General features: G+C 47.4%; 2 protein-coding genes and 1 long non-coding RNA gene across 7 annotated transcripts in view; 1 reads left to right on the top strand and 2 right to left on the bottom strand.

The window, feature by feature from the left end:
• Nucleotides 1-504: 504 nt before the first annotated feature.
• Nucleotides 505-3,292, bottom strand: LOC111731989. Its single transcript, XR_002777391.1, has 4 exons — nt 3,192-3,292; nt 2,059-2,178; nt 962-1,079; nt 505-614 (listed from the first exon to the last, which is right to left on the bottom strand). It is a non-coding gene; the product is annotated as an uncharacterized LOC111731989 (long non-coding RNA).
• Nucleotides 3,293-6,660: 3,368 nt separating this feature from the next.
• TMEM159 (transmembrane protein 159) lies at nt 6,661-22,735 on the bottom strand. 5 transcript variants are annotated; one of them, XM_023523816.1, is made up of 5 exons: nt 22,628-22,735; nt 20,563-20,761; nt 14,201-14,439; nt 11,549-11,687; nt 6,661-7,594 (listed from the first exon to the last, which is right to left on the bottom strand). In XM_023523816.1, the coding sequence occupies exons 2-5, from the start codon at nt 20,656-20,658 to the stop codon at nt 7,205-7,207; spliced, it is 864 nt and encodes a 287-aa protein (XP_023379584.1). In that variant the 5' UTR covers nt 20,659-20,761; nt 22,628-22,735; the 3' UTR covers nt 6,661-7,204. The 5 variants fall into 5 exon arrangements, with proteins under 5 accessions (XP_023379584.1, XP_023379585.1, XP_023379586.1 ...); XM_023523817.1 differs by lacking the exon at nt 22,628-22,735 and adding an exon at nt 22,040-22,092; XM_023523818.1 differs by lacking the exon at nt 22,628-22,735 and adding an exon at nt 21,630-21,981.
• Nucleotides 22,736-22,944: 209 nt separating this feature from the next.
• Nucleotides 22,945-24,102, top strand: part of DNAH3 (dynein axonemal heavy chain 3) — a 149,540-nt gene continuing 148,382 nt past the window's right edge. The window contains exon 1 of the mRNA XM_023523811.1: nt 22,945-23,229. The gene's annotated coding sequence lies outside the window, so the exon portion shown is untranslated. The remainder of the gene's footprint in view (nt 23,230-24,102) is intronic.

The raw sequence follows: 24,102 nt of genomic DNA, 5'->3' as shown, positions 1-24,102 counted from the left end.
GGGTCTTCCTGAGGCAGTGATCTAGTATCCTTCTTAGGAACTACCTCCCAGCTCGGGTTACTTTCAAGTAAGTAGACAGCTTTTCCTGAGAACTTAGGGATTGAGTCTCCGGGCTCCACGGACTCCTTCCCACTCCTACACTTGCACACTACCTCCTCCTGAGACTTTGCCGAGGGTGCCCCATCCTGTGCTGGGCTACAAGTCTATGCTGTCAAGTCTGTGTCCGCTTCATGCTGTAGCCCTAACGGACCACATTCAAGATATCTCACATAAAACAAATTCACTGCGTCCTGCAACTAGAACAGCTCTGGATCTAAACCGGAGTTTTCGCTAGGACCAAAAGTTGTGAAGTGTTTAAATCTCTACGTGGCAGGGAGGTGAAGATAGATAGAAATATGGAAGTCTTCAGTGCTGGGGATTCTTTTCAGCCCTCAACCGTGAGTGGTCATACTCGTGGGTTTTTCAAAATCTAACCCTCTTGACGAAAGAAGTGTGTGTCTACTTGGTCATCGTGCGACACTGCAGGGTTTTAATATTGGATCCTTTGGCCTTATCTTCCAGCGTGGCCTTTCCTTTCAAATCTTTTCGTTGGATTTATGTGGTAACACTGAACCCTGATGGGGGGAAGGAAACAACTACATTTACACTGTGTGAAAGGTCTGGTCTTTCCAGAGTCAGGGTCAAAAGTTCAAGTCGTCTCAAGTTCAAGGCCATTCTCTGGGCGTTGCTTTGTGAGAGAATGAGGCATTCTGCTAATGATGCAGCAAGAAATGGCCTTGTAGTCACATAGGAAAGTTTGAATCCCTGTTAGTTATATGCTAGAGCCAGAAACATCGCATCTGCTGTTCATCTTAAAATGGAATTTAGAGAAATGTTGGCCCTCAATCGGTTTTCTGGCTATGCAGTAGCCCGGTCATGACCCGCCCCCCCATCCCGATTCCCACCAATCGAATGCTCTTACCTTTCCATGGCCCCGAATGGACTTTGCAGATGAGTCTCGATATGGGGACACTATCCACGTGGGCTCATTCACGAGGGTCCTTCTAAAACAGGCAGGAGGCTCAGGGTCAAAGAGGTCCCTGTGGAAGCAGAAGTCACAGCGATGGGTCCACAAGCCAGTGGATGCAGACAGCATCTGACAGCTGGGGAAGCAAGGATGTGGGCTCTGCCCCGGCTCCTCCAGAAGGCGCACAGACAGCTCTGCTGCTGCAGTTTGGACTTCTGACTTCCAGAATTGTAAAATAATCTTTTTTTTTTTTAAGCCTGTAGATGTGTTCTTTGTTACAGTAGCAGTAGAAAGCTGATACGCCCTCTACCGGGTCACCACCCACAACTTGCGAAACACTTGCTAGAAACACTCATTTGACAGATGAGCATCTTGAGCCCCGGTCTCATCTACGAGTTGGTCTGTTTGTGTAGAGTCACAGGTCGGGATCGGGGTGACCTGGACCCCAAGGCTGCCCCACAGTGAGACCCGGTTCTGATGTGTTTGCCACAAACGCTGAGGCAGAACTCAGAGCGACAAGCCGAGCTGACTGTGGAGCAGCTGCTGGTGTGAACACTAGTTGCCATGGTCACCTGGGGCAAATACAAGGCACATTGATTAAAGGCGTGTTCTCAACTTCTAGGGTACCCGGGGGAGGCAGCCTGATCGGCAGAGAGGAACCGTGTGGGAGGAGGCTGAGCTCCAATGCTGCCTCCTCACTCAGAATAGGGTGCAAGCTCCCTCATTAGGATTAATAGCCAAATTTCTCTGAACCAAAAATAAGAATAGCTTTTGCTAAATTTGTTTCGCTTTGGCTCCCTCAGGACCCAAGAGGACCAGATTCTGATTCTGTTCAGCCTTGAATTCTCACTGGTACTTCTGCAAGGAAAGTGATTTGCCCCAAAATGTAGCTCAAAGAAGCTTGATTCAAAGGAGCTGGTGGTGCTTACTTCTCACCAGACTTAGGGACCCTGCTCCCACCCTCCCTTCGGGGTCAGAGGGGCAGGGAAAGTGTCATGAGGCCAGCAGCGGGCGCCGGAGGCCTGGGCTCCAGCCCGGCACTGCAGACTTACAGCGTGGCCCAGAGTCAGCAGTTGTCCCTCTCTGGGCCTCAGGTGTGTCATCCGCAGGAGAGGACTGGCCAGGGCATCTATCACCTTGCCACTCGAAATGTGGTCCATGGAAGGTTTCACCTGGGAGTTGGTAAACAGTGCAGAAACTCAGGTCCTGCTCCAGACCTACGGACGCAGAATCTGCCTCCGACCACCCCATGTATGTATGCACAAGTCAAAGAAACTTTCCAGCTCAGGGCTGTGGCTGCAGCCCGAGGAGCTTATCGCCCCGGCAGCTTATCGCCCGGACGTGAGCGCCCTCTGCTGGCTCAGAAATGAAGCACTTTCTCTAGGAAGCTGGCGTTCCATTTCCTTCTGCTGGCTTCCCAAGGTTTCCAAATGAAGCTGGAAGCTCCGGCACCTACCGTGGGGCGCAGGACTGGAGAACGTGCACCCGGCCTTGAGTTTTGGAAAGCCAATCCACATCTCCAGCCTGGAAGGGCCTCTCCCTCCCAATGTCCCCACAGTCTACTCTCCCGACATCTCATCCTTGTCACTTCTGCTTTAATGAAAGGCAGCAGAGAGTGGGGGGAACAGGCCAGTGACAAGTTTCTCCGGGCTTATTCATGAGCCAGCTCTGGGACCTTTGGCAGATGACTTGCTATTAGCCCCATTTCCTCTTCTGCCAGTTGAAAGTCGGGCACGCAGGTGACAACGGCAGGACCTCTCAGGACCGTTATAAAAGGTCAGGGGTGGCAAGGGATGGGGAAGCTTTTTGAAAACCTGACCTATCTCACAAATGCGTTTTCATGATACACTAGGAGAACTGGCTGCTCTGGCGCACATCTGGCCACGCCCAGCCCCCAGACCCCCCACCCCAGTCCAGTGCTGCTGTTGCTCGGCCTGGGGCTCTGAATTCTCACTATTTGTCTAGATGAGGGTTTCCCGTCCTCGGAACTGTTGACATTTGGGCCTGGATCATTCTTCGCTGTAGGGGGCCGTCCTGTGCATTGCAGGACGTCGAGCAGCATCCCTGGCCTCGACCCACTGGATGCCAGCAGCACCCCTCACCCAAACACACACAGCGGTGATGATGGAGAATGCCTCCAGACACGGCCAAATATCCCCGGGGCAGAGGGGAGTGGCGACATCACCTCCAGTTGAGACCTGCTGTCGATCTAGTCTCCTCGGTCTTTCCAGTCAACAGTAAACATTATCCAGAGGCTTCTACGTACAACATTCTGGGCCGCCTGAAAGAAAAGACACAGACACTGTTTCCGGCCTCAGAGCACAGGCTGAGACAGGGCAGAGGGGCGGGGAGGCCAGATAGATATACGGGGAGTAATGGCAAACACGATGCAACCTGGTCAAGAAAAGCTTCAATTGTTCTAACGTTTCGTAGCACTTTCATAATTTAGAGATCATGGGCTTCAATCTCTCGATGACCTGGGTTCTCGTTACAGATGGAAGACATCGAAGCGCAGGCAGGTTGTCGTCACCCCGCTCATTATGCTTGGCCCTCAAGGGCTGTGGGTGCAGAGACGGTGCGCGCGAGCCAGCCGGCTGGGGCGTGGAAGGTGGGGCGTTTGGAATGAGAGGCGTGGTGGCAGATGTGGCAGCATCCGTGGTTTTCAACGTTCCCACCAAACACGATGGATAATATTCACTACAACGACGTATGCGAGAGGCGTTCCAGATTTGCACATCATCCCCACCTCCTTACTTTCTTCCAGGGAGACAAAGAAAATGCTTGGATAATTCATAACTGCCGCGACTCACCGAATCACTCAGGGTGTGTATGTGTGTGTGCGCGCCCTCACGTTTGCTCAGGGCGCGCGTGTGCGCACACATGCGTGTGTTGTGGGGGTTGCTGTGGCACAGGTAAGACAATGCAAGTTATTCTCAAGTTCCACCCGCTTTCTCCAGAGCTCTACCTCTCCTCTCCTGCTGGAGGATGCACAACAAGCCCCAAAGGCAGGAGGAGGCGTTAACACTCAGCAGCTCGCTAGTTACAAGGATGGGCTTGCAGTCGGGCAGATTGGGGCTGAAATCCCACCTCTGCTTCCGGGCGCCCTCTCAACCTTAAAGTTTCCTCATCTCTAAAATGCTTGGCAGCGAAAACTGGCTGGAAATGCATACGGATGTGTCTAGGGTTTAAATAGCACCGGGCATGTGGCAAATGCTCAAAACAAACACGTAGACATATTGATCATTTAACATTCAACCCTATTAAAAAAGTTACAGTTGTCATGCTCTGAAGATCCATTGTCTTTCCAAATGAGCCACACATTAAACTGCGTCTGAAAGACTAATGATAGATAACCGGTGAGTCTTAACATTTCCTCTTGGCATGTCTACCGAGAGGCCTTTTACACGCTCCTGTGCCACTCGGCTTTAAGTGATGGTGCACCACGCATTCTGACAACTGTTCTTCCTGGGCCCATTCTGTGGCAGGCACTGTGCTGGGTTCTGGACATAATTTTACTTCATTTGATCAGCAAAGGCCTTAGACCGCAGGCAGTGTGATGGACAGAGTCCAACCTGCAAGGCTTTCATTTAGATGCACACTTCTTGGCTGAATCATGTGAGACATTTAAACTCTGAACCTTAGTTTCACCTCTCAGGTCCAGAGTGATGGAATATGAAATGTGAGAAGCCAGCAGAGGCGGCTTGGGATGGGTCTTACCCACGAGAAAGAAAGAGGTGGTACTGTAAGTGTGATGGGAAAGCACCTTACACTTTGCAGTTTGAAGCTGGACGTTGGCGTGATCGGAACCACATTTTGGAACGATCTCTTGGCCGCTGTCAGGTGAGCACTCCGTGAGCAGGCTGGGCGAAGCTCTCAGCCCTGAAAACAGCCCCAAGTCTTGCATCCCCAGCCTGGACCTACGCTTCTAAGTCACCTGTCTTCTTGACACATCTTCTCAGTGTCAAAGTGGCATCTCTGACTTAATATGAGCAGAGCAGGTTTTGAATTTTCACGCAGCCCCTCTCTCAGAAAATAGTGTCACTCTCTACCCACTGGCTCAGTTAAAAATTTAGGTGCCATCCTTGTGCTCCCCCTTTTCCTTCACCCCTCCCCCACCATGCAACCCACCACTAAACGCTACAGGCTCTCCCAACAAAGATCTCCACTAGCTGCAGCCCAGTGTAAGCCACAAGCATCCTCTGCTCTGGTTCTCGCTGGCCTCCTAGCTGGCCTTCTGCTCCCCATCTGTTGGCCTCGGAGTGACATTTAAAAATCTGGGTGTGATCATGTCCCTCTTCACATAGAGTGTGAAATTCTCCGTCATCGTCATCTTCCCTTTGCTCTTCGGGGTAAATTTCTCACCCTGTGAGGCCCCACGCGGTGGGCTCCTGTCTCTCGCCCATTTGCTGTTTGTTCGCCAGGCCCAGCCATGCTGACGTCACTTCCTTTTCTTAACTACATTAAGCTCCTTCTGGTCTCTGGGCCTTTGTGCTGCTGTGCCCTCCGCTGGGAACACCCACCCTGCAGCTCCTGGCACGGTGGCAGCTTCTCATTCTTCGGTTCACAGAGAAGAAGGCCCTCATTGTGGCTTATTTGCCCCTTTTTACTTTCTTCAGTGAGCTTACCGCAGTCTATATTTCGTTACTTGTCGCAGCACGTAGGCCCTAAAGTGCGGCCCGTGATCCCCACCTATGGGTATACATGCCCTCCTCTTGGATGTAGGTGGGACCTGTGATTGGTTCCAACTCACAGAATATGGCAAAATTGACCGGATGTACATGATTACGCGCACATGTCCATGCATTACGTTACAAGAATGTAAGGCACGTCTTGCTAAGAGACCCTCTCTCTTGGTAGTCTTAGAGAAACAGGCAGACACATGAGCTGCCATAGGAGGGTGTGAGGGCCTCAGTCACGTCGCCTGCAAGAAACTGGATGCTGCCAACGACCATGCGAGCTGGGATGCGGACCCTTCCCCAGCCGAGTTAGGACCCCTAACACACACAAACTGTGAGAAAAATAGATGTGTTCTTTCAAGTCCATAGTTTGTGGTGACTTGTTAGGTAACGACAGAGAACCGGTACCCTTGTTAAGTGACTCGTGCATTAGAAAGTGACCTTCGGGAGGCCCGGGACCTATTCATTCTTTGTTACTGAAGCCTCAGAACCCAGCCGGACACACAATAGCAGACACTGATGTGAAGGAAACAAGCATTCAATAATCATCGACTTGTAATATTAATACCCCGTGGACTGGCAGGAATACACAGTCCTTGTTCTCTAGGAGAGGCGAAGCCAACCTGAGTGACAGGTGTGGCTGGTTGTCATGGGGAATGTCCATGTGGGGAGGGACTGCGTGAAGGAGCAGTTCACATCGAGAACAGCAGTGCTCCGAGCTGAAGGGAGAGAGGTGCCTGATGACATCACCGGGGCCCCTGGCCCCAGCAGGGCCCGAAGGTCTACCCTCTGGCTTTTTTAGTTGAGTGAAATGAATCCCTCCTCCTCAGCCCCCATTTTTTAAGCCACCGTGAGTGGAATGTATATCACTGGCAACTAAAAAGCCTTATTACCCAAGATCTGCCATGAATCCACAGAGAAGGAATAAGCTGGTCTGATGTCCAGACAGGAAGGGGATAAGGCATAAAGAAAAACTGCTCATCTAAATAAATATTTATTGAATAAGATACCACAGCAAATAAACCACTAAAGCAGAAATCCCATAGGATTTTAAATTTTTCTGTAGTCCTTTAGCGTTTTCATAGGACTGTTTAAAGGCTTAACGTGGGAAGTTCTATAAAATAATACAAAAGTTTCGAGTGCAAATATTTAGAAAAGTAACAGCTCTTAACAGTACTCAAGGGTGGAAGCTATACCTTCCCCACTTTTTCAAAATGCTTTTGGCCATTAAATTAAGTTTGGACTCTATTTTCCAACTTTGTCTAAGAGGCCATTATTACAAAATGTTGCTGTCCTGATAAACAGCTAGTAAGGCAGAAGAATGTGTTCTGTTTTGGGTTCCTGCCTCCTCCCCCCACCTCACTCCTACCTCTTGTTTCAAATGAGTGAATAAACAGTTCCTCTCGTGTCTTAAAAAAAAAAAAAAAGAAAAGAAAAAAGAAAAAAAATCTACAATTGTCCCAAACTGTGCCCTCGGGCACAAGATCTGAGCCTTTAGGGTCAAGTGGGTAGGCTGCAAGGCTCAGGACCCTGCCAAGGTCAAGTCTGCATCACTGGGGAGAAGCGGGTGAGAGGTGGGAGGAGCCACTGAGCCATCACGGTTCTCTGCTGATTGTCCACGTGAGGGCAGGCCAGCCGACAGAACCGACACGGGAGCAACGAGATGTCCAGCGCGGCTGCTGCAGGATCCCATGACGAGTGAGAAAGCCAGGGGGCATGTCCAGGGAGTGCTGGACCACCCAGCCTCCCAGAATCCCAGAATCCCAAGGAGTGTGTACGATCCAACAGCCTTCCAGAGGTGGCTGGGAAAAAGCTCTGGTTCCGTTGGGTCGGTCATTCCTGGCAGCGCCCCCCTGAGGCTGTGGGCTTCGTAGCCAGCTGGCAGTCGCCACTGGGGTTTGGCGTCAGTGGTCTGTTTGGTAACAAGAGGAGATGGTTAGCTCGAGGGCCTCTTCAAGGAGCGATGCTGAGAGCATACATAGCTGAATACATGACATTCTTTGATGGTTTCTTTTTAGCTGCTTCTTGTAACCACACCAGATTTGGGGCTATTCTGCTTTTACACAGTAGGAAACTGAGGGCATACAGGTTAAAATGACTGAACTGGGGAGTAGGGATTATGGTCCCCCTTCCTCGTTCTAATGTGGTTATTGTGTTTTCCCCAATTGTTGTCTGTGTCCTCGCAACGATCCACTGAGAAAGGTAGAGCAAGGAGTAGCCCTACTTTACCAATGAAAGAAAACAGAGGAGTTAAATAGCTTGTTCAAGATCACACAGCTAAAACATGGCAGAGCTGAGATTCGGACCCTGGTCTTCAGATTCCAATTAACTGGCTGTTTCTTAACAACCTCACCAGAGGGAAAGGGTCAGTCTGGTCTTTTTTAGTGTCTGTGATGGTAGGTTTCAGGGGAAGTGGGACGGACGTAGTGCTGTTGATATTAACCGAATCTTAGAATAACTTGTCTCAGAATTTCAAATAGCTTTGCCAGCACCGACGCCCACTGTCACGCACCAGAGCTTGGCTGACTGACAGTCATTTCAATACTACAGAAGCTGAGAAAGCCAAGTAGTCCATCCCCCAACCCTCCTTCCAGCTTAGGGTGGCCGTCTGACAAGATTCTAGCCAAGGAAGTTGGTTGGGGGAGGATGGGGAGAGGTCCCGGGAAAGAGTTCACTTACTTGATGGAAAGGGCCAGGCTCAACTGGGGAAGGAAGGCTCATTTTTTCCCTCCCTTCATCCTGCCTTGAAGGTACTTGCTGTAGCCAGAGCCATAGCAGCTTCATTGTGGCCATGAGGTCACACACCAATGAGTTAGAGATGGCAACGCAGAAAGGCAGGAGGTGCCTGGTACGTTGATGACACCACGGGGTGTCTGCACAAGCCCTGGGCGCTCTCCATCTTTATGTTATGCAATAAAAGTAAACTCCTATTTGTGTAAACTAGTTACCTGCTTAGGTTTGCACTACTTGCCACCCAAAGCGTTTCCTACCTGATGACTACTAAGAGGGAAACCTTACCTGGTCTTTAGTACAGACGTGAGGAGGCTAGGCCCGCTCTGGTTGCTTCGGGAGACTGAGTGTGATGGAAAGTAAGTGATGTGGTGGCTCTAGGGACACTGGCTGTCCTGGCTCCCCACCTGCCAGGGGAGGTCTCGCTGACTCCCTTACAAAGCGACACGCTTTTTCCTTCTCAGGGGCTAGCTGATTTACGCGGGAGGCAGGTCAACGCCTTTCTTCAAAAGACTGGTCAATTTTCATAAGAACATTTTACAGTTTTGTTTCCTTTTTTTTCTTTTTCTAACAATTTTAGTTGTGTTATCTTTTGTCTTAGGGTCAAAATCCCATTTGCATCGTGGAATAAAGTTGTTCTTCTCTTCTCCCGCACTGATGCTTTGGGTCATTTAACAAGAGAGTTTTCTGTTTCTTGAGTGTAGAAGAATTCACTAGTGCAGGGGTTTCAGGTGACAACTGTCTTCCTAATAATACAACATACCACGTGCCTGTCTCACTCGCATCCCCTCACAAAGGAACGGTGGAGTTTTTCACGGTATATTTGGAAGATGGGCATCACTCAATGAACCGATATTCTCCAAAAGACCAGTACATGAAGTTACAAAATCATGCACGGTAAAAAAAAAAAAAAAATCTATTAAAGTGCCAGATAGACCAGTGGATTTTAATATAACAAAGTAGAGCACGTCCTTGAATAACGCCGTTTTTTTTTTAACACTGATGAGATGCTGTAGGAACTTGACACTTGTTTATATCAATTACCTATGGTAAAATTGGCTTTGTACGTCATTTTGCTTAAAGTCTTAGAACCTAGCAATGACTTTAAGTGAGGATGCACCATACAAAAAGTTCACATTTCGATTAACCTTTAAGAAACTACCCCTTACTGAGTTTTGGTGTTCTATCAAAGAACATCCCTAGTCATCTGAAAAAGCTTTTCCTCCCTTTTCCAGCCACCATTTGTGAGGCTGGGTATTCTAGTTCCAGCACTTCAACCATAGTAACGCATCACAGTGCAATGAATGCAGATGTACAAACCCAGCCGACTCCTGCTAAGGTTGACGTGAAAGCTGTCTGCAAAATGTGAAGCACGGACGCTCACTTATTTCATCTTGTATTGGAAAATCTAGTTACTTTGCATGAAAATGTTATTTATGTTAACAGATAATATTGTTCTTTTTAAATGAATAAATATTTTTCCAGTTGGTGTTATAATTTCCATTAGAGTAATCATCAGTACATTGAAACCACATAGACAAAACTTTTTGGAAGACTCAATCATTTTTAAGATGGTCAAACAGGACCTGAGGACAAATAGCTTGAAAACTCTGCCCTACTTAAAACAATGGGTCTAAGTGCCTTGTTGGATAAGGATAAGGAGATCAAGGGCAAATCCTGAGTATCTCTTTCGACCTCTTCACGTATAAATAGGTGGCTTTCCTATTTTGCTATTTCTTGTGACATAGCAGAACAGGCTTCAGAGGCAGGGAGGGATTTTGGCTCGGAAGCATCAGCCTCAATAAGCCAAACAGACCAACATTTCTCTCTTTATCTCCTTTAGGACCGAGAGTGATCAAAGCAATTTACCAGAAGTTGAATGTGGCTCCAGGAATATCAACTAAGCAATCCTATGAGACCCACACCTGAGAGATTTTAAATTATACTAATTTCACATTTTATTTTCCAATATATGATAAACCTTTTGGGAAGAAATTTAAGGGCTATGCTGTAGAAAAGCAAAATTCAGGATATTGGTTCTTTTAGAGCAAGGGTTAGAGCACCGTGGCCCTCGAGCCAAATCTAGCATACTGTCTATTTTTGTAAATAAAGTTTTATTAGAACACAGCGACACTCTTGCTTGCTTACTGTCTATGCTGTTTTTGAGTGGCTGCAACAGAGACTTCATGAACTGCAAAGTCTAAAATAGCTACTTTCTGACCCCTTACAGAAATTGTTTGCTGATGCCTGTTGTAGAGTCACTTGGCATCTTGGTTCAGAGGCTTTGGAATTAACTGGTCTGGATTTCAGTCCCTTCCCTGCGACTTGGCCTCATTTTCCCTGTCACAGCATGGGGCTAGGACCTGCCCCACAGGATGGCTGTGACGATCATGGGGGCTAAGGCCTGGAAAGTTCCTAACAGAGTCCCTGGCACAGAGCAAGAGCTTAATGGGTATTAGCCACCACCGTCAATTCAGCAAGAGCTTAAATGAAGCCCAATGGAGTCACATCCCACTTGGGAATCAGATTCTAACATCAACAAGGACAAAACGACAAAAATCATCTCTGAAAATCCCTTAGGATGGTGGCCCATTATACACAAACATACTGTCTCCCAGTAAGGTCACCACAGTGCTGGTTTTCCCTTGAGCATTTAAATAGATCACTATTCCTTCCGTCAAGGCCCCAGACGAAGTAGCTGACATTCAGGAGCCATAATGTAGGAACAAAATTCATATACTCGAACACAAGGTGTACACTCAGTGGTTAGACACGCACACTCTGAAGAGCAGAGGGGATCAGAACAGACGGTGGGACAGCAGAGTCAGAGCTCCAGATTCACAGAAAAACACCTTGACTTTTTGTAAATTCATGGACATGTTTTTAAAGGACTCAATCAATAATAACTACCCCGTAGAGTTGCCACGGCAACAAAATGAGTTGTCACATGTGTGCTGGATGATGACAGCAGCGGAACTCCATTATAAATTCCCATTTGATGTATGACGTGTATGGGGAACTGTGTGAACACCTGCCTCTTACATTTTTACTTCTAGACACCGACTGAGGTTAGGGCATTATTTATAAAAATCCCCCGAATGGAAAAGATTAAATTGTGACATTGATATGTATTTACCTGGGAGAAAACCAGTAGTTGACAAGGCTGGAGACCACCACGTAGGACACTATGATTGTCCCTGATATGGCGAGCGACACGAAGCCCAAACCACAGAGGACACAAAGCAGTGAGAAGCCGCCCACGAAGATGACCAGTCCTAGAAGAGAATGTGGTTAGGGTAAGCATTCTAAGAAGAGGCGCCAGACCCAGGGCCACTGTGTTTAAAACGACAGTCAAACTCAGATTTTTAAAGCGAGTAGATTTCCCATAAAAATCCAGATTTCTAGCATCACTTAAAAAGGAACTCTAAGCACCTGAGTGGGCATCATTGCACGGTGGCAACTGGCCGACCCTTCCGGTTCCTTGAGACCCACTGTTCCCAAATTACAGTCACATACTGCCTAACAACATGCTGTCATTTCGGTCAATGACAGGCCACATGTACAGTGTTTATAAAGCCTACAGCCGTGCACGGCCATGTCCCAGGCCATCGCTTCCACTCACCACTGACTCACTGACTCACCTGGAGCAACTTCCGGTCCTGCAAGCTCCATTCATGGCAAGAGTCCTATACAAGGGTGCCACCTACAGTACTGTATGTACATGCTGTACAGGCTTGAGCCGGGGAGCACCAGGCTCTGCCATCCAGCCCAAGTGTGCGGTGGACCACACACCTAGGTTTGTGTGAGTTACTCTGCGACGTTCGCACAGTGATGAAATCGCCTAATGGCTCATTTCTCCCGGTGTATCCCTGTCATTAAGCAGCACATGACTGCCTTGAGCTTGGAGCACTTGGCTCATTTTTGTTCCTTTTTGGCCCACAGGTGTTTGAGTTTGAGACCCCTTCATCCTCAAGGTCAGGGATGGGCTCCCGGTGGAATCCTCTAGCAGGAGGCAGCCGAGGCAAGGATAGGGGAGGAAAATCACCTCCAATGTTTCAAGCTGTCTAATGAATGCTAGAATCTATAAAGCATTCATAGAAAGGCTCTGCGGGCTAAATAAAGTAAAATCTAAATGTAGGTTTTGATTATGTACAATGGATAGCCTGGCAACTACCACACATTAATCATAAGGTGTGATTGGTCTATTTACCCACCATGAGTACTAATGAATTACCGTCAAATAAGTGCAGAGAAAATACATTTTTCATAATGTGGGGTCTGTGAGGGAAAAAGAGCAAAAGCTACAATGGAGAGAGCATGGACTTCCACAGTGGACAAGTCCGAGTTTGAGCCTGGTCAAGTGATGACGGTGTGACTGGGCCGCCTGGAGTTTTATTTAACTCCTCTGTAGAAAGGAGTGTTGACATGGCACTTAAATGACTTATCGTGTGTGTGATGGGCTGTGGTCGTTTTTGGCTGCCCAGTCCTTTCTCTGCCTCCCTTGTAAGAAAATCCCACTCCCCAGCATAGAACTAATAACACAGGAAATGATGCATGGCAGACACCTTTCTCCTTGCCTTGGGAGTGAACAAATATCCCAGGACAGGGGATCACCCACAGTGATCGTTTCAGGGATGGACCCTGAAAAGGAAGGAAATTCTAGAATATAAATGGATGTGCTGCCTTTTCATAAAGATTTACAAAATCTTAGATCAGTGTTTTTCAAAATGTGACCAATAACCACAGTATTAGAATCAGATGCATTAGGGAGGCTTGTTAAAAATTCAGATTTCTGGACCCTACTGCAGACTTCATCTCTGGATGAGGGCTGGAAGTCCGCATTGTCAAAAAGCAAATTTAAGACTTATGCACACTCAAGTTCGAGAACCACCTCTCTACAGGCTTTGCACAAGCTGTTCCTGCTGTCTAGAGAGACCATCCTTGCCCAAAGGAAACCAAGACGTTACAGCACATCTCAGAGTCCCGTCTTCCGTGAAGCTCCACGATGCCACCAAAACATAGGGGCCCCCACCTTTCTCTCTAAATTCACTTTTGTTACTTTTGTTACTCATTCTTTCATCCATCTATCCATCAATATCTACTGGACAACCACTCTGCCAGGCTGCATTTGGCCCATCTGCCTACCATGCCCACCTTCTCTTTCAAGGGTAAATGGGCAGGGGAACAATGCTAGATGCCCTTAGCTCTGGGAAGCCATAGAATGGACCAAAAGTGATTGCTTGACTTGATGACAACCATCTCTTTGGTCAGTATCTCGTGGTTCATGATCTGATTTAAAGGCAAACTGAGCCAATCAGATGTGCTTTCTCAGTAATTTTAACTTAGCAACACAGGGAGAAGTTGACAGTCGGCAGTGAGACTTCAGGAGGAAGGGTGGGAAAGGGGGAACCTTAGTACCTAACAAAGGCCCTGGCATACAATAGGTGCTCAATAACTAGCTGTGGAGTGAATGGCCTCTCCGTTTAATGATAATAGTTAGCATTCATGGAGACCTATTCTGTGCCGTGGATTGTGCTAAATACTTTCTGGAACTGTAAGCTTCGATCCTTACAATAACCCTTTGAGATAGTATTATTATATCCCCATTTTACATCATAACTTGTCCAAAATTGCACCGGTGGAGTCCACGTTTTAACTATTCTGACAAGCTGCCTTGGTTGATGTGATTTTGACAATAGGGACCTTTGACAAGAGTGGCAGATGCCCAACAAATAATGTCCTCCCGATTGAGTCATTTTCTAATGGGGCGAATAACTGAGCAGGATACCTTCTAGTAAAACGACTCCCACAAAAGCAGCCAGGGAGGTAAGCATCACGAGGAGCAGGAAGAACCCAACAGGAACGGCCGACACTGCAATAAACACCAGCAAGGTGAGGGCCACGAAAGGATGCCTGTCCAGGTACTGACCCACTGGAGACTTCAGAAAGGCAACCATCTGCAAGCAGAGAAGAAAGGGCCAGGGTTGAATGCCACGTCTGCATGCCACGTTGACAGATCCGCCTGAGCTACAGGAAGTGTAACCAGAGGTCGTAAAGCTGGAAGGCTCCTGAGTGAGAAGTCGACACAATAACAATCCTCCCAAGACACAAGTCACCCCAGTGATGACTTAAGGAAGCAGTGGACAGATGGCAAGTCTGAGGGCCCCAGCCAACCTCAAGTCTGGTGGAAGGAGGGAAGACCCAGCCATGGCTCTGCCGCTCAACGCACCCCCTCTCGGAAGGCACCCCCAGCAGCTGTGTGCACCCATGAACTGTATGGACAATGTGCCTACTTCACAGAGGCACAGAGAGGTCAGCTACTAGCTACTCGGCTTCCCCTGGGAGCCTGTTAGAAATGCAGGATCTCAGGCCCTGCCCAGACCTGCTGAATCAGATTTTCCTTTTAAATGAGATCCCCATATGATCTCTCTGCAGGTTGAAATTGAGCTGTAGACTGGATGACTCTAGAGTCATATAGCTTCCAAGTGGCAAAATATAGTCATTCAAAGCTAAATATAGTCATCCAAATGTCAAATGCTTTCAAAGATTGCCACCTCATTAGGAAAAAATGCTTTTATGTCATCAAGCTGGATGCCACAGATAGGCCAGCGCCTGACGACTCCTGTAAACTTAAGCCACATTAATAAATGGTTATCTTTCTTCACCAGGTAAAAGGATTTTGGGGTCTGGTTCAGTTGAAGAAGGCTGCTTTAATGCAGAGCTGGCCCTAGGGAACCCCACAAAGATTGGCTTCCCCCCTCTTCTTATGCCACTCTCTCCTCAGCAATGACATGTTCCTGTTCCCTTGAAAAGTTTCATCATTCTAGAAATTTCTCCATCAAAACTGGTCCTTCCTGTGTCTCATTCCTTAGCGCCTTGTAGGCCAACTACTGAAATGAAGACATAATTGAAGCTATAGCAATCTCAGATGCCACTGCCCAAAACACATGTGCCTCCTAAAAATAGCTGTTCACCCAAATGATTCAAATGGTGGGAGTGCGGAGGGCAAGTTGGAAGGCAGGAGGGTTTTATAGTTCAAGTTAACGGTGACCAAAGCACAGGGCTCACCCTGATGAGTTAGAAAAGCCTGCACCAAGGAGTCCCAGCCTTTGGTTTTGGGGCTTCAGCATCACCTCCTGATAACTCTTGAGGCGTGACAAATGACATAGCTTAACAGGCTACAAAATGGCATAATGCCCACTGGCTACACTGACTCCAGCTACTCCATTCTGACAAAAACTGCCAGAGATGTGGCTACTCAGCTTCTCCAGCCAGAGGGGACAGTACCAGGAATCGCCTCTGGGCTAGGACTGCCCAGCTCTGATACTCGAGGACCAGAACCCAGTGAGATTCTCCTGTTAGGGTGGCTGAAGGTGAGAGAGGCAAGGGACCACGAGAGGACCCCAGGAGTGGGGCCGGCCCCTCGAGTTGTCTCAGGTCTGGATTGCTTAGGGGCTGTAGTCCACACGTACCCTTAGTAAACGCCCCCCAGGTGTAATATGACAGGGTGATCTGTAATCTCTCATCCTTATAATCAGGAGACCCAGTAACCACAGTGGGGAGGAACAGATGAGGCTAGAACACCAGGATGCCAGCCCTGAGAGCTGTACCAGGACTGTCCAGCACAGCGGCCACATTTAGCCACTGAGCCCTTGAAAGGGGGCTTATGTGATAAATGAACTGAATTTGTAATTTAAATTTAAAAACTGAAATTTGATTTAGTCATCGGAAAATTTTTACATTGCAAGTAAGTTGGGTATGTTTCAAATAAGTTTTTCAACTGTAAATTTTATGAAATCTGAATAGAGATCAAGTATTTCCAATGAAAAGTTAGTATCTGAATTGAGTGCTCTAAGTATATAAAAAAAGGATGTAAAAAATTAACGATTATTCAATGTTAATCACATGTTGAAAATATAATGTTTCGGATATATTGGGCTATATAAAACATTGTTAAAATTAATTTGACCTGTTTCTTGTTATGCTTTTTAATGTGACTAATAGAAAATTTTAAATAATATACATGGGTCAGATAGTATTTTCATTGGAAAGTAAGAAAACAGAAAGAAAAAAATGGGAAGCAAACTGCTGGCATTTGAGCAGGACTGTGATGTAGTCCAAAAAATAATTTAAGAAAAAAAAATTAAAATCATTTCTTCCATTAGAAAAGTAAATTAAAAAAAGAAGAAAAGAAAAATGAGCCTGGCAGTCATGTGCAAGAGGCAGTTAGGAAGATTTGCAAGAAATCGGGCAAGCGATACTGATGGCCACAGAGGGAAGAGGAAGAGGAAACGTAGTATGAAAGCGGAATGACAAAGAAACGGCGGCAGGACTTGGGGACAGTTTGGCATGGGGATCTGAGAGTGAGGGGAAAGGCGGGACTGCTCTTTCTAGTCCTGAAAGAATCTACTTTTCTCTTGGCCTCTTTCTGAGGCTGGGCCCTACAACCAAGGAACAGAAAGTCACTCAGATATGCAGGGAGCATTTTACATCGTAGACAGCTGAGCCCAGCAGTCGTCTTCCCTCGGGAAGAAGGGCCGCCCCTGCTCGTGCCAGTCTGCCACAGAAGGGGAAGACGAGATTCAGTGACACTCGATAATAATAACAGAGAACATTCGTTAAACGCTCAGGTGCCGAGCACTGCTGTAGGTGCTCTCAGTGTCATTTTCTTGTTTCTTTCTCCCTACGATGCTGCGCGGCAGGTAAGGAGGAGCTGCTTAACGTTCTTTAAATCTAGGGGTTAGAATATAGCAATTAACTTTTCATTCTCATGGCAACAGAGGGGGATGCGGTGGGAGGATGGAAAGTGGGAAGACTTGCTACTCAGTAACACACGCTGTAATTTTCCATCCCCATCCTGGAAGCCGGAACAGGTTATCCAACCCAGATTTTACAGGCTGGGTGCTGCGCTGAGGAGCCCAGTAACACCAGGCTGGGACAGACTGGCACCATCGCATGCCAGGCTCTGTGCTAAAGACTTCTCAAACAGCATCTCTGGTCATCCTCACAGCAAACCTTTAGGCCAGCATTGCCTATTTTAGAGGACATGGAGATTCAATGACCCTAAGCGACTTGCCCTAGGTCAGATCGGGGTATTTTAAAATGCACACATTCCAGGATAGGGACAAAGGGCCAGTATTTAAGATTCTTGCTCTTAGGAACTGGGCCCTTCCAGACCAGGCCCCTTAGAGGGCTTCAGCTGGGAGACAAGGGAGACACGGGGAGCTGAAGGTGCCAGACTGAACAATCGCGTCTGCCCAGGTGAACAGAAGAGCCAAGGAGGAGGCCAGGCTGCAGAGGAGGAGGATGCGGCAGGTGCAGAAGACAAAACTAGAGAAGCAACATGGCCCCAAACATGGCGGGGAGGGAGAGTCGTCTCTGACTCCTGTGACGGGTTCTGACCCCCAAGGCTCTGCCCCAGTTCACTTCCTGCCCTTGGCTTCTAAGAAAGTCTTACATTTCCCCAAATGCCTGCAGGTCCCACCCACGGGTTAATCTGCTTAAGCTGTTTTGAGCAGATTTCTGACTCTCTCCATTTAAAAGTAAGACAATTAAAATTTGAGGAGGCATTCCAGAGACTTCCTAAAAGACGATGGAGTTGTTACACAAACACTCCATCTGGAAGCCATCTATTCCTATCTAGAGTTCAAGGGACATATTAACCTCTCAGAGAAGGTTTACAATTACTTGGGGAAAAGAAATCATTTAAATATTCCAGAAACAATGGGATAGCTATGTAAATTTTGGTGTGTCAATACGATAGAAGTTTCTACTACCAGTAAAAGCAATTGTTCTGAAGACCCATGCTTCAATATGGAAAACATCAATGTACAATAGCAAGCAAAAATAAAAACACAGAACTATATCTGTCATGATTATAACAACATTTGTAAAAATTACATAGTGAAGGGGCCTAATAATCATAATGATGATAATGATAATCACCATTGCTAGATCTGTTAGTGATTCACTTTCCTTTTTCCTCTAATATGACTGTATTGAGTTAATATAATTATTCATTCAATTAATACAACAAAATTTTTTTAAAACACTATTCTTCCTCAGGACTATCTGAAGAACATCAAGGCTTAGCCAACTGATAACCTGTCCCATCATTCCGAGAGTTGGCTGGCCTGACAGTTATCTAGCACAAATGTATTCTAATGACCAAGGCTGAAGACCTAAGATCAAGGGCAGAGTTCATATGCTTTAAAGGCCTGCCTCAGAAGGTGGACGTGACTATTAAATAAGACACACCAAATACCTGGCATAGTGCTTGGCACATAGTAAGTGCTCAGTCGAGGTTAGTCAGTCATTCCCCATGAATTGCGGATTTCATAGTTGTGAATTTGCTTACTCACTAAAACTGATTTGTAACCCCCAAATCAATACTTGCGGTGCTTTTGCAAACATGCACAAAGCAGCAAAAAGTTTGAGTTACCTGAAACACACATTCCCAGGTGAGGTCCATCTAGGTGACACTCCACCTTCTTGTTTCGGCTATCTTAACAACGGTCCTTTTCATGGTCTATTTAGTGCCACCTTTTTTTGTTCTTCACATTTTAATGTTTTTTGTTGGTAATTTTGCCATTTAAAATGGCACCCATGTACAGAAGTAGCATCTAGTGTTCCTGGGTGTAAGAAGGCAGTGGTGTGCCTTACAGAGAAAATAAAATGCGTTTGGTGAGCTTTGTTCAGGCGAATTATGGTGCAGCTGGCCATAGGGTCAATGTTAATGAATCGACCATATGCATTAAACACAGTGTCTTTAAACAGAAATGTACATAAACCAGGTTATGTGTTAATTATTGATGAAAATGCTGTAACCAGAAGTTTGCCAGAACCTAATCCTGCATTTCCCCTAGGAGCAACGGTTCAGCACTTGCGAATTCAGTGTTTGAGGTGACTTTATGGGACACAATGTATAATGAGAATGAACTGTAGAGGTGGATGAGCATGAGGGCCTTTCTTACTGAGCTAACTTGTACAACAAGAGTCTCAGCCTGCTGACTAGAAAGTTACTTGTTGAATTTAAAAATAGCTTGCTAAATCCACAAAGAGTACCAGAAGTATTTTGGGATAAGTCCAGAAGAGATCTCCAATGGAGTATATTACTCTAGATTGCACAATGATATCTCTTCAAATAGACCCTAGTGGAACTGTGCTATCTGATACAAAAAACAGATTACAAAACCGTTTATTTTGTTACATATACATGTATATTTTTATGAGTAGAAAAAAGTCTAGAAGGATATACAAGAAAATGTTAATAGTATTATATCTGAGAGCTGTTATTTTTTCCCTGAAAAGCATACAGGAGAGAGCAATAAAGGTAAATACGCAAGAAAGTGAAATATACTATCTGAAGTCCCATTGCCATTGAATGGCTACCGAACACCTGAAAAGTGGCTAGTTCAAAGTGAAATGCGCTGTGTAAAATACATACTGGTTTTGAAGACTTGGTACAGAAAAAAAAAAAAAGTGTAAAGCATCTCAATAACTTTTTCCATCAATAATTTTTTATAATGATTACATGTTGAAATGGTAATATTTTGGATATATCAGGTTAAGTAAAATACATCACTAAAATTAATTTCACCTGCTTCTTTTTAAATGTGGCTACCAGAAAACTTTAAATCGCATATGTGGCTCATGTCATATTTCTAGTGGAACACCGAACACCAATCTTAAAGTAGACTTTGGCCCCCTCATTTTCAGGGTAACAGAGAAGTTAAAATTAACAACAAAACTGAAAAGCTATGATATCTGTGACATAGACTGAGAGTCACCTCTATATCCAGCTAAAGAGTTGCATGTGCCACAAGTGGTGATCATGTGACTGAATTTTGGTCTATGAGATGTATTTGGATGTATTGTATGTGTGACTTCCAGGAAGTCTCCTGAAATTCAGGGTGGCTTGTAAGTCTTTCTTCCCCTTCTCCATTCTATTGCCTGGAATATGGATATAATGGCAGATGCTCTAGCAGCCATCTTGAACAATGAACTTGAAGGTCATAACTTAGACGTGGCGGGGTGGTAAGGCAGAGACTCCTGACCTACCTCCAAATTCTACTTGAGACAGACATAACTTTCTGTGAAAACTAGTGTTACTTTGGGACTTTCCTTTATACATACTGATTGGAACCTGACCTTCGAGTTATTCTGGATGGATTCTATCAGCAAAGACAGCTTTCTCTGCAATTCTTCGAAGTCCTTTGAGGTACTCGGGGTTTCCTCTTTGGCCATCCTGCAATCCACTTCAATCTCTTAGGGCTTAATTCTTCTACCACTAAGCTCTCCAGTGCAGGGAGCAGTCGAATCTCTCATGTCATCCCGTCTCTTGCTGTCACTGGAAAAAACAAAAAGTTTCTTAAAGCATTAGTGGTCTTACCCAAACGGCCCAACGAGAGCCTTTACACACTGTCTTTACACACTGATGATGGGTGCACAGAGAGTGGGTAACTTGACAGTATCTACCAAAATTTCAAATTGCACACACCTTGATCCAACAATTTCTTTTCCAGGAACTCGAAGGAAATAATCAAACAGGTATATCAAAATGTACCAAAAGGATGTGCAGTGCATCCTTGATTATAATATATAATAAATAACAAATGGTAGTAAGAACCTAATGGTCTGTCAGTAGTAGAAAACTGGCTAAATAATGATAAATTCATACAATGAAGTACTATATTGTCGATAAAATGATAATGTGGCTATTTAGTGACACGAAAATAAGTCCAGGATAAGTGAAAAAAATTATTAAAGAATTATAAAATATTCCATATGGTTACATAAACATATTTATTTTATGTACATGTCCCATAGTAAAAGATCTAGAAGGACATCTAACAAAATATTAATGGTATTACCTCTGAGAACTTGTTTTTTTTTTTTTTTTGGCTTGACAAAAAACTGAGAAGACTATAGAAAAAAGAAAGAAAGCTGAATATACAATTTCAAGTCCCCCCAAAAGCCTTTTTTTTCACCCCTCCCCCAAGCCTTTCTCAGACAGTGATGGTGGCCAATTTCTTTATTTTCTACCTACGCCAAACAAGCTGGCTCCCAAATGCACTGTGCCATAAATCATTCTCTACTTTCATCTAAGTCTCTGCCCCTTGACAAGTGAAGTGTCCTACTGTGTGACTCAACAACCTGGAATTTCCAGGACTGTCCTGATCTCACATAATTATTTATTTTTTTATTGAATATCCCACTTACGAATTAAGTGAGTGGGTGGCGCTATTAACACCTCCAGTGTCTAGCACGTACATTAAGGGACATTTTCATCATCTCGGCTGGAGATCCTGGTCTACAGTCCCGCTGGCGAAACAGAAACCCGCTGGACTGGGGAGGACCAAGCCCTCCATCACCATGTTCCCTTTTCGAAGCTGCAGCTGGCACGGAGCTTGACTGTGGGATGTTCCCAGCGCTCAGTTCCCCTAAGCGATCTTGAGCGACGAGCAAGAACAAGCCCAGCTCCCCGTACTGGTCGGCCCGGGCCTGGGAAACTCAGGGCTACCCGGACCGGTTTGGGGAGCTCGATGCGGGTCATGTGACAGGAGCCACAGCTGTCAAATGCACCCAGCGGGCCACCAATGCCCAGGCCCCTCCCTCAGTCACTCACCCCTCGGAAGGGTGTCCCCGGGCCCTGAGAAGCCTCCGGAAGAGGAAGGCAGCACCCTGTAACCGGCGGCCCGCCGGCTCCCCGCCGCCTCCGCCCGTCCGGGGGCAAACAGCTACCCCGAACGTTCCGGGGCGCTGTGCGGGGCGCGGGGCGCCTTGGGCCCACCCAGGCCGGCTCCCAGTATTTCGGCCTTGGGAAACACGGGGAAAGGGCGCCCAGTTTTTCGGAGTCGGAGGGGAGGGGTGGGGGGTGACGCAGGTGGAGAGGGGGCTCAGGAAACAGGCTGAGGAAGCGGCGCTCCGGGGCATCGAGTGCCCTGTCACTAACTCGGGGGACTTGGAGCGCCCCTCTCCTCAGGGATGGGGAGGAGGTCCTCGGTGGGAAGAGGAAGCCGCTGAGGAGGACGGCGCCCGTTTCCATAAACCCTGAGGAGACGGTTTGCAGCCTCTCTTTCCTAAACCGCAGACGGAGGGCCGCAGGCCGGGGACAGCGACTGCCTCCCAAACGCCGCCGCGCGCTCCTCCTCCCGCCCTGCCGCGCGGGGTCTGGCCCGCTCGCCGCCCGGTTCTTTCGCGCCGGAGCTCTTACCTGGTCCCGGCGGCCAAGCTGAGCAGAGTCGGGGACGGCGAGAGGAGGAGAAGGAGGGGACCTGGCTTCCAGCCCCTCACTTAGGCCCCGCCCCTCACTCGGGCCCCGCCCCTCGCCTCGCTTCTTGCCCTTCGCCCAGGCCCCGCCCTCGCCCCGTCCCCGCCCCTCGTCCCGTTTCCCCCTCCTCGCCCAGGCCCCGCCCCTCACTCATGCCCCGCCCCCGTTCCTCTCCCGGGCTCCGCCCTACACCCGGGGCCCCGCCCCTCGCCTGGGGTCTCGCGGGCGCGGCCTAAAGTTCTGGCAAAAGCCCGCCTAGCCGCCTCGTATCGCCCGTAGCAAAGCGGGCTTCTCTCCCTCACGCTTTTGGAGCCAGCGGGACAAGCCCGAGTGGTTTACAGATGAGGAAAGCGAGGCCCAGAGACAGCTGCCCTTCCGTCTGTCTTGTCTTGAAGCGCGAGTGCCCAGGCCACCCTGGGGACAGGACAGGTGGACTGGCAGCCGAGAATGGCCTTTCGCAGGGTCTGAGGGCTTCCGGCTGCCTACGTACCCCGAACCAACTCTTCTGGAAGCGTCCCTGCAGCTCAGGACACATAAGTCGTGAGGTAGGACTCTGACGGGGAAGTTTTAAGCATTCCTTCTCAAATGCAAGCGTCACGAGCCAGTGAGACCCTTATAGGCCAATTATATTATTAGTATCTCCATTTTTTATAGATGAAAAAGCCTGAACCCAAGTCCCTTCTGTTCCGAGTCCGAGCCGGAGCACATGCTCCCTGGCCCCAAATCCAGCCCTGCCAGCTGGGTCTCGGTGGCCGCGCTATCGACCTTCTGTGCTGGAAAGTTCTGCGTTGAGAGGGCTTCCTGTACGTGGTAGCAGGTTCAGCAGCATACTCGGTACCACTAGTACTGCCCTTCCCCCTAGTTGCGACAACCAAAACTGTCCCCAAACATTGCCAAATGTCCCCTGGGGAAGGAGGGGCACGGTCATTCCTGATTTAGAATCGCTGTGGTAGAGATACTAGTAAAGACCATGGGTTGGAGAGGAGCGTCCTGCAGTCCTGGGCTCTGGTTCCCTGGTGACTCTCACTGTGACCTTGGATGAGTTACCGCTCTGAGCCTCGGCTTCATGTGCAAAATGACAGACCGGAGCACTGGCCTGGGACCTATGCTGACCTACCTGTCCGTGTGGCCTGTGTGTCCGTAGGACCCTGGAAGATCTTTGGGCAAAGAGAAAAGCAGTCACAGGGTTTTAGTGAGGACTGATGTCACCTATGGGAAACGTAGGAGAGGCTCCCGAATATGTGATGGTATTATTTCTAATTTTTACCAATTTTTCTAGAAATAATCAGGCTGGTGGATACAGAAATAATAAACTAAGGGATCCATCTAACTCCACAACAGCCAAGAAAATGGGAGCTAATGGTGGAGATAGGAGAATGTAGATAAGTGTCCCTAAACTGTTAGGTTTCAGGCAATCA

This window comes from Pteropus vampyrus, unplaced genomic scaffold, assembly GCF_000151845.1.
Source record: "Pteropus vampyrus isolate Shadow unplaced genomic scaffold, Pvam_2.0 Scaffold417, whole genome shotgun sequence".
Taxonomy (NCBI): domain Eukaryota; kingdom Metazoa; phylum Chordata; class Mammalia; order Chiroptera; family Pteropodidae; genus Pteropus; species Pteropus vampyrus.
The sequence above is the reverse complement of the archived record's forward strand: the minus strand, read 5'-3'. Positions and strand labels throughout refer to the sequence as shown.